Source organism: Asparagus officinalis, chromosome 5, assembly GCF_001876935.1.
Source record: "Asparagus officinalis chromosome 5, Aspof.V1, whole genome shotgun sequence".
In the NCBI taxonomy this organism is placed as follows: Eukaryota; Viridiplantae; Streptophyta; class Magnoliopsida; order Asparagales; family Asparagaceae; genus Asparagus; species Asparagus officinalis.
The window spans coordinates 92638802-92650138 of NC_033798.1; the positions used below are offsets into that span (position 1 = coordinate 92638802).

Sequence of the window (11337 nt, forward strand, 5' to 3'; positions counted from 1 at the left end):
TAACTAAATCTAAAAGTTAATTCGCCCTAGTAAACGTGAAACAAGGGAGGTGGGTGAAGTGGTTATGGACAGAGAAATAATAGGAATTGAAAAGGAAAAGACAAATGTACCCTTGTTATTTTCAGCCCAAAACCTTACTTTCCTATCCATTTAAAAATTATAAAAATTCTTATTTTCTTATTTTTGGAGCACGAAAGCAAAACACTTCTAAAAATACTCCGCCTCAACCTGTAACTGCCACATTCCCCTAAAACTTCTCCGCTGTAACCCCCACATTCCCCTAAACTACTCCGCCTCAACCTGTTAACTCCCAAGCCTCTTGCGGTTTTTTCATCTCCTCTTCTTCAGAAATTGTCTCATTCAATGGCGCTAAGTTTCTACTCAAATTGGGATCCAATGGATTACTCAACCCCGTTCTTGGACCCGCATTCCGAACTATCTGAAGCCCTCCTTGGCCTTCATGATCCCGTCGATATCCCCATTGCCTCCCTCTTCCATTGACTCTCTCTTCGACCCGCCCTCCGATGGTCTCCTCCTTAGCTACTTCCCTGAACAAAAAACCACCCCCAGTCTCCTCCCGTCCTTCTCCGATCCTTGGATATTCTCTCCAACAAACGACTCGGACTACTTCTGCCAATGCCCGAAGCGCCTGAAGAGCTGCGGTGATCTTGATGATTATTATTCCGCTTCGATGGTGAGCAGTTGGCCATGCGTGGAGTTTGCAGCCTCCCCTCGGTTCAATGGGGAGGAGAAGAAGAGGGAGGGTGAGGGTGGGGATCGGGTTCTGTCAGCACAGAGCATCGCAGCGAGAGAGAGGAGGAAGAGGATCAGCGAGAAGACGCAGGAGCTTGGAAAATTGATTCCGGGGGGGAACAGAATGAACACTGCTGAGATGTTTCAGGCTGCATTTAAGTATGTTAAGTTCCTGCAGGCTCAAGTTGGGATTCTTAGTCTTATTATGGGATCGACGCAGGTAACTTTATTTGGCTGGTTTAATTTAAGTCGGCTTTCTTTGAAACTTTGGTTTTTTTTTATTTAATTACTTATATTTTTTATAGGCTGATGGAGATGGTTCGATGGAGGTGGCGGGAGATATTGAAGTGCTGCTGAAATCACAAGTTGTGCAAGAGAAGTTGTTGGGTGAGGGGAAATGTATAGTTCCAAAGGAAATGGTTGATGCATTGACTAAGGATACTGAGGTCAGATCAAGCCCTTTTATCTCCAGGGATCTTAATCGCTTTGCTGGGGAATTAAATGAAAATTGAAGTGAAGCAGTGTACATGTGATCAATCTCATACAGTTTTTTTGTTGTATGATTGGTCAATAGGTAGACAGTAGGTAGATATAGATCGATCGTTTTTATTCTCAAGTGATAGATAGGTTTATTTATTTCTTTTGTAGTCTTTTAATATTAGTTTTCAATAGTTTGTCAAGATAGGCTCTAACCCAAGTATATTCCAAGGCGATTTTAACGCAGAAAAGATTCATGTCTATTAATGGACTCTACGTACATTATCTGTTCCAATTTGAGTGCTGGTTTGTAGTGGTCAATTTGCAAATTTGAAGATATTTCAATTGTTCTCTATATTTATTGAATTTCCCAATTTCAATGCTGACAACTAATTTACTCGTATAAAATTTTAAGTTTATCAAGAGTCACTGCAGTTTTGCTGTTTAGAGCTTACTACCCTTGTAGTTTGATTTTAGCAAACAGACCCCTGAGCGAAATCTTTTTTGACTCGATCACCCTCGGAGTTTATTTGTCAAAAAACTTCACTTTCTCTGAGGGTAAAAGGGTCCAAAAAATTCTCTCGAGGGGTCTATCTTCGGAAATAAAAGTTAGGGAATTGTAAACTTAAAACAGCAATACTACAAGGTGTGCATCGCAATTAACGTATGTCAAACTTTTTAACACTCCACAAGTTGGCTATATAAGAAAATCTACTTTATTTTTATACCCATCATATCTCTAAACTCTCCTTTCAGATATGAGAGAACAGTTGCCCTTGTTATTATGAGACGGACAATAATCCCTATGAAGGACAGGATACAAGTTTCATATGATCTACTACATGTTTAGTAACAATTGATGACAACTTAGTAAACCACTAAAGACATAACTCCAGCATCTCATACTTCAATGCTTATATTCCGCTGGTGTAAGCTCCCCTGTGGAATGCCCAGATCAAATGTAACCATACCACACCCATCCTCATATCCAAACTCAACATCCTCCTCTTCAACTCTAATTCTCTTCGGTCTAGCTGATGAATATGCACCAAATGTACCAACGCCACAAACCTTAACATCTATTGTTGCAGCTTTCTCAGATTCACATTTCACCTCCTTGATCGCTCCACCAGAGTTGAACATCTTGATCAGTCCAATCGGAGCAAAAGAAGTTCCATTAGATAATTCCTTAACCGGAACCACCGTGAAGACTTCATACTCCCGAGATTTCAGTGTTACAGGCAAAACTGCATCCTTTGGAAGAAAAATAACCTCTCCTGCAAAGCAAATCAATGAGATCAAACATAACATTAGGTAAATGAGGGGGAAGAAAACAGAAGTTACTTTTTTCCTTCAATCTAGTATTTGTTCAGTTAAACTTGAGGTCAAAAGGTCCTTTTATCATCACGTCGAGTGATTTCCATGTGACATCTTGACTGAACTTGGGGAATAATCTTGTCAGGGACTCAGGGGTATGAGTGCCAATAAAATAGTTAACGTGGTACATCTCTAATTAATCTTAGGTACCAATTAACCAACTACATAAATACTTCATACATACCTTTTAAGTGGGAATATATGATTGAATTCCCATTCCAACCTTGTTCTGCTACTCTCTGAATGTAATCTACATCCTTTGCTCGGACCAAACCTGTAACGGTTCCAGGTTGTTGATCATGAATCAAGTTCTTCTTTCCAACTCGACACCAGCCAGCTCCTTGGCAATTAAATACACCAATAACTCCACAATAGTCATTCAAATTCCATATTTTAAGAAGACTTTTCCCATCACGAGCTGGATCTGAAAATAAGCAATCTCTTGTTGGTCTTCCAGGCAATTTGGCCCTCAATATTGATCCGTCAGGAAGTACGAGCTTTTTCAGCAGATTAAAGTCATGGTAACCCGGTTTATCACTGTATAGATAGATAAAAATCTCATTATAATAGTTTTGCTTATATGAGAATTTACTTTGTTAGGATTTGTGTCGTTACCTGACATAAATAGCACAGCCACCAACAGCTCGAGCAGCTCCATGGTATTCAGCCATAGGGTGGAGACTCTAATTGAAGAAAGTTGATATCAATTAAATTATTTATGTTATATATAAAGAATTGATGAGAACATTTTTACAAACTTACATGAAACATATCCCAATCAGGTTGCATAAATTCTCCAAGGAAAACAGTATTATACGCAACTGAAGCAATATGAATTGTATGAGAAGCAGGATCTCTAGGCCAGAAATCATCAGATGCCCTTATAACTGCTGTCTTTTTCGCACTGTAAGCAGATCAAATTAGATACAAGTCTTAGTTTCAACTGAAAAAAAATAAAAACAGGAACAATTTTAAAACTTAAAAGAGTTTGGTACCTGTACAAGCCATCAGTATTATGGCTCATGCAAGAAATAATCCCATTATCCGGAAAATTCCTAGCAATTGAAGCCTCTAAAGCTTGGTGATATTTCCTAGCTAGTTTCACCCTTCCACCATGGCCAGCTCCAAGAGTTTCTAGGATGTTCTGAACATCGACTTTCACTCCATCAATCCCAGCAGAAGCAAGATAAGAATGAAGTTCATCGTAGAAATTAAACACTTTTTCAGGATTTACTAGCCCAAGCCCATTTGTAGTTATGCTATTGAGACAATCACAGTGCTCATTTGATTTAACACCTGGCGATGAAACTGGAAAAGAGATTTTAGCTTCGTAATGTTCCATTCCTGAAATGTCCGGTCTTACTCCACCCCAGTAGCCAGTTATCGCATGCCAAACATAAACATATCTGGAAATGAAAAATAAAGTGATAAATAAATAATGTGACTAATAATATTTGAAAATAGACTATGGTTTGTATTATTACTTGATATCATGTTTTTCTTTGATCTCTGTGACTATGTGGGCAATACCCTTGGATGGATCTTCTTCACGATGACCCTCCTTGCCGTTCTTCTGAAATTTGTGGTTTTCCTTGATGTTAGTTAACCTATTAGCGAAGCTGAAGAAAATAAAACAATTTTGTTAAAATTATATTAGAAATCCTTTTTGAATGACAAAATACAAATATTTCCTTGCTTACTTTGCAGCATTATCAGCTTCATTGGCAATACCAGTGGAATCCATACTGACTGATTGCCAACCATCATCAATTATGACAAATTTTGGAGGACTTCCACCGTTTTCTAAGCTGAAAGAAGGGGGAAAATATATTGTAAATAAACACTTAATAATATAATGTGCGCTAATAGGAAAGAAAAACAAGCAATTAGCACCTTTCCAATCCTTGCTTAACTCCTTCAGCAGTGACATTAGTGTAAAATGCATCCCATGTGCACCAGCCAAACCAGTTCAACATATCTGGCATCTGCCAATAAATTGGAAGTTTGAGATAAGCATCTGGTTGAATTACCTTGAAAATAAACAGAAAGAAAATTCTATAACAGGATATATTTCGGAGAGTTTCTTTCTCCGAAAAAAAGGGTAAGGAAAGTACCTTCTTCTTCTCCCGATGAGTAAATGTCTGCAGATGTCTTTCAACAGACCTATTGAATTTGCAGTACAATAGGGGCATGTTTAGTAACATAGATATTTATAGTGACTAAACATTTATATCTACTAACCACTACTACAAATAAAAAACCAATGGCCTTCGGAAGGTTAAGGAAAAACAAATAGCAGGTTAAAAATGTTGAACATTGCTTTATCATATCGCATTCAAATTCTCTCAAGGGAGGAATTGGAGTTATTGTTTGTGAGGTTCAAGACATTAATTACTCAACAAACAATTAATGGTTATCCCCATAACCTCAGAAGGAACATTAACTGAACTGTAGGAATATATATTATATATATAGAGTGCTGCTACGGGGACCCAAAATATAGGACCAATGGGTGGAACAAGTGATGTGTCTCTCCCCTATTGGATAATGGAGAGAGAGATTAATGTGTTGTCGCTTGTCAGGTAGTGGGATATTTCCCTCTTATTCCTTGACGCCTATTGTGACACTATTTCGTCTCCACCATCTTGCTTATAAAGTAGGAGAGAAGAATGTGAGTTGGTTGTAATTGTGTCACATAGAATGTCAAGGAGAAAATGCCCCTCATTGAATAGGACACCCATTAATCTCATATTATATATATATATATATATATATATATGAATATATATTATATATATATATATATCTTATATATATATATATAATAATATATATATATATTATTAATATATATAGATATATATATATATATATATATATATATTATAAGAGATTAATTGGGTATACTTGTCAAGGAGGGGAAATTTTCCTCCTTGACACTGGATATGGGCACAGATCTCCACATATGAATAAAGTAGGAGAGAGAATTCACTTGGCTGCGGGGATTGTGTCACACTCAATTGTCAATGAAATGAATCATCTTCTTGACAGTTGATACCATTAATGCTCATAGTTAATATATATATATAATATATATATATACTATATATATACACACCACACACACATACGAATCCTCTTCTTAGACATTGGATACCCTTAATCTCATAATATATATATATATTATAGTATATATATATATATAATATATTATATAGTATATACATATATGGTGGGAAATGATTACTAGATAATTGAACTTGATTTTCATGTAAAGGCATTTGTGAACAACTTCAAAAGAATTAAAGGATAAAGTAACCTTAAGCTAGAACTGGCTACAGGTACAATCAATATAATCAAACTAAACATCATTCTCAAAGATGTAGAATTTTAACATAGAGAGCTAATTGTATATGATGAAAACAAATTATTTAACCTATTCTTAGAATCTTAGAGCATAAATAGTTGAATAACACAAAAGATTAACAATGTACAATAAGGTGCTACAAATGTTGGTTGCATAATTTCTCTACTGTGATATAATATATGACGATTTCTTTTGTTTGATTGAAACATCTCAAACAACTAAAATTGTTGTAAAAGTTTTCTCAAATACAAAAAAAACAAAATATGAAACAAATCAGCTGTACAAAAATCTAAGATTCAACAATTAGAACTCTACTAAAGAACATGGAAATAATGGCCTGATAGAACAGACTGATCAGCTTACTTTACTGCATCTGTGATGACATCAAAAGGGTTAGGCCCAGCAGCCACAAAGACCAAATGATTTCCTTCAAATCTGTCAACAGAAGGATCACCTGAAAAAACAATTGCAATCATAAACAAACATTCTCCCAAAACATTATGAAAACAAGCTGAAAGTTTCAATTTTTTTTACCCATTACCACTTTCCAAACAGATTTCTAGTTCATCATTCTCATTGCCCTGAAGAACAGCTCTAAACGAACCCTCAAGAATTGGTAAGAACACAGTATAAACAACTGATTGCTCTGATCCATTCAAATTCTCCTCACTAAAGTGAGATCCATTGTTTCCCTCTATGATAAGAAATTGGGTCTCAAAAGGGATATCTTTCCCAGATGAACCCATTCTCTGTGTCATCCACCATAGCTTAAACCGGAAAGTGCACATGAATCTTAAACCCCTGCATTCCAAATTTGATAAATTAAAATTAGAGTGCTAAAGCAATTAAATAAAAGAAAATTATTTCTATGGTATGTTTATTAAGGGGCTAATTACAGAAAACCCCTATGAACTTTTGGAGAGTTGCAGTAAACCTTTATCAACTTTTTCATATTACACTGAAACCCTTCAACTTTAGGAGTTGGTGCACATAACCCCGACGACCTGTTTTATTTCACTAAATTTCACATGGAAAAATTCTCATTTAATCTCCAAATTAACACCATTGTTTTTGACATCTCATGTGGCAAGCAGGTGCCCAACAAAAGATGAAAATAATTCCTTTGTCCCAAAAAACAAATTACCTATTCTTCCTTTGTGATAAAAGGTTTTTTGGGGGTACTAGAAGGAATATTTTTTAATCTTGTGCTTACCAGACACATTAGAGTTGACGATGCTAGTACATGGATTAAAATATAAATTTTCAGGTAAGACTTGGTCAAATAAAGCAGTTCACAAGGGCTACGTGCAATAACTCCGAAAAGTTGGGGGTTTATTCTAATAAAAAAGTTTATGGGGGTTTACTGCAACTCACCAATAGTCCATGAGGGTTTTCTGTAATCAACCCCTTATTAAGCTAGTAATGATCGCTCCAAATATCAAAATTCAAAGGTAAATTCTGAACAGAGTGAAGCCTTTTGACACTCATTACAGGTATACAATCTCACAAAGAGTCATGCATGCATCACAAGAAAAACTAACGTGATTATAATCGATCTGACAACAGAACGAAAAGGGAAAAGGGCATGATTCATGAAACAGAGAGATTAGAAGAAACACTTACTGAAGCTTTCCAATGGGGAAGACATTGCGATCGGAACTGACCCCGATGAAAGCGCCGGTCATCATTCCGTCGCCTCTCGCTGGGGTCAATGAGATGTTGTCGCGGACATCGGTCAAGATTTGGGTGCCAAGAACGCTCAAATTCCCATCAGCGACGGAAATCCCAGCTCCGACCGTCATCTTGATAGGATTGTTAGAATCCAATTACCTAATCCGGACAATAAAATTTTAAAAAACAACTTCGGACAAAAACAGGATAAGATTGAAACCCATAAGACAACTAATATGTCCTATTTTTAGAAAAGATGGTAAACAATTTCAATACATACACCGAAAAAGAATTATGAGAGAAGAATATGGCATAAATAGAAACAGGAAAAAATTATATAGAAGAAAAAAAAAATACCGAGACAGGATCCGCGTAGCAAGTGAGGGCGAAGAACTTGGGACTCTCTCCCCCCTTTAAATAGGGAGCAGAAAAAGTTCTGTATTGTTTATACCCTGTTTTTTGAACCAAACTCATTCGACAACGACTTTAATTACCGCAAACTCAACACCGTCGTGTTAGTCGGTTGGCATTCGGAATGGCGGGAACTTACGGCTACGATCCGTCACTATTTACAAAAATATCCCTGACACCCCCATGTTCCCATCAGATGCACGGGCCCGACTCGAGCACGAGAGAAGTTTGGTTGGCGTAAACTCGGTGCACCAGTAAATTTCCCAAAGTAAACGACAAAAAGAAGTAGTAACGTTTCCCCAAAGAAAACTGGAGGTGGGACCCGCTCACCGGCTGTTGTTCGTGGAGTTGGTTGCGTATTGTGGTCCTTTTTTAAGGTCGTCTCGGTGGGTGAACGTAATGCATGGTAAGAGAGAGAGGAGAGAAAGGGAACCGTCGAATACCCGCGGGTATTGATGAAGATGACGAGGTAGTTAGGAAAGTCAATTTATGCCCATATCTATTTATTCACCTGATCCACCCATCATTTGGCCCGTTTAAAACCCACCCATTTAATTAAATGGGCCTAATCGGATGGGTCCATTTTACATCCTATTAAACGGGCGCTAAATGGGCATTCTATACCCGTCCGCCCACCCGTCCTTATTCCCAAAACAAAACCCTAAATCTCTAAATTAAACGGGCACTAAAAGAGCCCCCAAAAAGTTTGCAAAAACCCCCCAAAATATTTACAAAAAGACCCCTAAAAGTTTGCAAAAACCCCCAAAAGTTTGTAAAAAGCCCCCTAAAAATTCGCAAAAAACCCCCAAAAAGTTTGCAAAATACCCCCAAAATTTTACAAAGAGCCCCCAAAAAGTTTGGGAAAAGCCCCCAAAATTTGGCGAAAAGCCCCCTAAAAATTTATAAAAAAACACCCCAAAAGTATTATATACACAATCACTATAGTTAAATAGGCAAATGAGTGTCACGTTTATTAAATGGGCGGGCAAAAACCCGTCCATTTAGAAAATATTAAATGGATTATAAATGGGTAAATGGGCAAAACATGTCCGCTCATTTATGGCCCACTTATTTAATACCCAAACCCACTTATTTAACATCTCTAGAGGCAGTCAACGCCAGTCAACGCCACGTGTGGATGATGTGGCGGATGAATATGGGTTATTGTCATCCGAGTCATATGAGTCGTGGCGTCTGGGGTTACACGATTTGGGATAATTAGTGTGGAGGGAATGACTAAATCACCCTTGATATATGTTTCCGTGGAGAAGTTTTGATGAATAACACAAAATTGGGGGAAAAGATAAAGAAGTGCATTGAAATGGACTGTAATATATTATAGGATGTTTTCGCATATAATGTACTAGTGACAATGTTTTTCTTTGGACATAATTCTCACAATAACCCTTGGTTGCATTGAAAGACCTCTTTCTTTCTTTTTTTTAAGAAAAAGTTTACATTGCAAGATTGATGCTTTAAACTTGAAGGTCATTGATTCGAGCCTCTGCAACAGCTCTTTGCATATAGGAGATAACTCATATTTGAATTTTTTTTTTCAGAGTCTATAATGATAGAAGTCTTTGTACATTGAGTTTTTTTATTGTATTTTTTGGGGTACAAGAGAGGTCTAGGCCAAAAAAACGTATTTTTCACTGTAGTTGCAGATTATCTGAGTGAAACGGAAGACCGATGCCCGAGAGCCGAGAGTAAGAAGTCATTACAGGGGTCATCAATTGGCACAACAATATAGTTTTTTTAAATTCTTTTTTCATAAAATAAAATATTGTTAGCCAAATCGAAACCGTAAAGTATTATTTTTATTATTATGCTCTGGCCTTATCGTTAGGGGGTGTTTGGTTGCATTGTTTTTGAGAAATGTTTTCTCAAAAAGTACAAACAATGGCATTTCTGTAATTAAGAGTTTTCTATAGATTTCCACAAACTTTGTTTGGCTCAAAAAAGATTTACAGAAATGTTTTTTGTAAAGTATAGAAAAGTACCAAAATTTATAGAAATTGATTTCCTTCTAAAATGGGCGGAAATCTCTTGGAAATCTGACGCATTCATTATTTAAATAATATAACTCATTAACACTTTTATAGAAAAGTTCTCACTTTTCTATAAAGTTGGGGGTGTTTGGTTACATTTCTATAAATTATAGGAATTGTTGCTATTTTCCCAAAAGTTATGAGTAATTTTCTTGTTTTGAACCAAACAAGCACAATACAAAAAATAAGAAAATTTGTACTTTTTAATTTCTCAAAACTTTTCCTATAATTTTTTTAAGAAATACAAGGAAATCAAATTTTGGATGGAAAACATTTTCTATAATTTATAGAAATGTAACCAAACACCCCCTTATCGTTCGCTATAGTGAGAGAACTTAGTCTCACCTCAAGTTCATAAGCTCATAAAGCAAACATAGGTGTCCTGCACTCAAACTAACATATAGATTGTTGAGTTCGTGATGACTCAAATCAGTTGAGAAGCGGGAATGGGTTTGGACTCTAATTAGGATTAGTTATATTATCTTAATTAGGATTGGATTGAAAAAATTAATTGAATTAGGAAATCTAATTAGGATTTAAGTTAGAGTTCTGATAGGATTGAACAAAATCAATCTCTATATATATTGTATCAATCCATGGGTTTAACAACAAGAAAAAAGAGAAATCTATACTCCACCATTGTTAGAAGTGTGTAATTTCAACCTCTTGTAATCTCTTCTCAAAAGAAATAAGATCTTTCCCCTTCCCCCCGTAGACGTACACAGATCATCTTGATCACGTGGAACCACGTTAAATCTTGTTGTTTGCAGTTTGTCTTGATTGCTTGGTAGATTTGGAGTTTCTTAATTGTTTAAGTTTTATCTTCCGCGGCTTGCATACTCTAACAATTGGTATCAGAGCTACTATTGTGACCAAGACGACAACGACCAAGTTCGAGGTGGAGAAATTTGACGGCAAGTTAAAATTTCTCTTGTGGAAGATGCGTGTCACGACATTACTCGTGAAGGAAGGGGTCCACCGATCCCTAGACGGTTTTGAGAAGAAGCATCCACTTTGGATGAAAATGAGTGGAAAGACATGAATGTCCGCGCAAATGCTACGATTATCCTGTGCTTATCAGATAAGGTGCTCTACAACGTTATGAACAAGAGCACGACTGCGGCTATGTGGTGCAAGTTGGAAAGCTTGTATATGACGAAGATTTTGTCAAATAAACTATTTAAGAAGAAGCAGCTCTATGAACTTCGGATGAAGGAAGACACGCTTATTCTG

The 11337-nt window shown here is 36.6% G+C and overlaps 2 protein-coding genes across 3 annotated transcripts; one reads left to right on the plus strand and one right to left on the minus strand.

Moving 5' to 3' along the window:
* On the plus strand, positions 828-1472 carry LOC109840479 (transcription factor bHLH53-like). The gene is made up of 2 exons (XM_020409148.1): positions 828-973; positions 1059-1472. The coding sequence occupies exons 1-2, from the start codon at positions 878-880 to the stop codon at positions 1263-1265; spliced, it is 303 nt and encodes a 100-aa protein (XP_020264737.1). The 5' UTR covers positions 828-877; the 3' UTR covers positions 1266-1472.
* LOC109840183 (probable galactinol--sucrose galactosyltransferase 1) lies at positions 1967-8084 on the minus strand. Of its 2 annotated transcripts, XM_020408725.1 has the most exons (13): positions 8003-8084; positions 7598-7804; positions 6516-6775; positions 6338-6428; positions 4722-4770; positions 4501-4592; positions 4308-4415; positions 4092-4226; positions 3603-4013; positions 3370-3511; positions 3223-3290; positions 2792-3144; positions 1967-2507 (listed from the first exon to the last, which is right to left on the minus strand). In XM_020408725.1, exons 2-13 carry the CDS (start codon positions 7774-7776, stop codon positions 2131-2133), a joined length of 2265 nt encoding a protein of 754 aa, XP_020264314.1. In that variant the 5' UTR covers positions 7777-7804; positions 8003-8084; the 3' UTR covers positions 1967-2130. The 2 variants fall into 2 exon arrangements, with proteins under 2 accessions (XP_020264314.1, XP_020264315.1); XM_020408726.1 differs by lacking the exons at positions 7598-7804; positions 8003-8084 and having other exon boundaries at positions 6509-6605.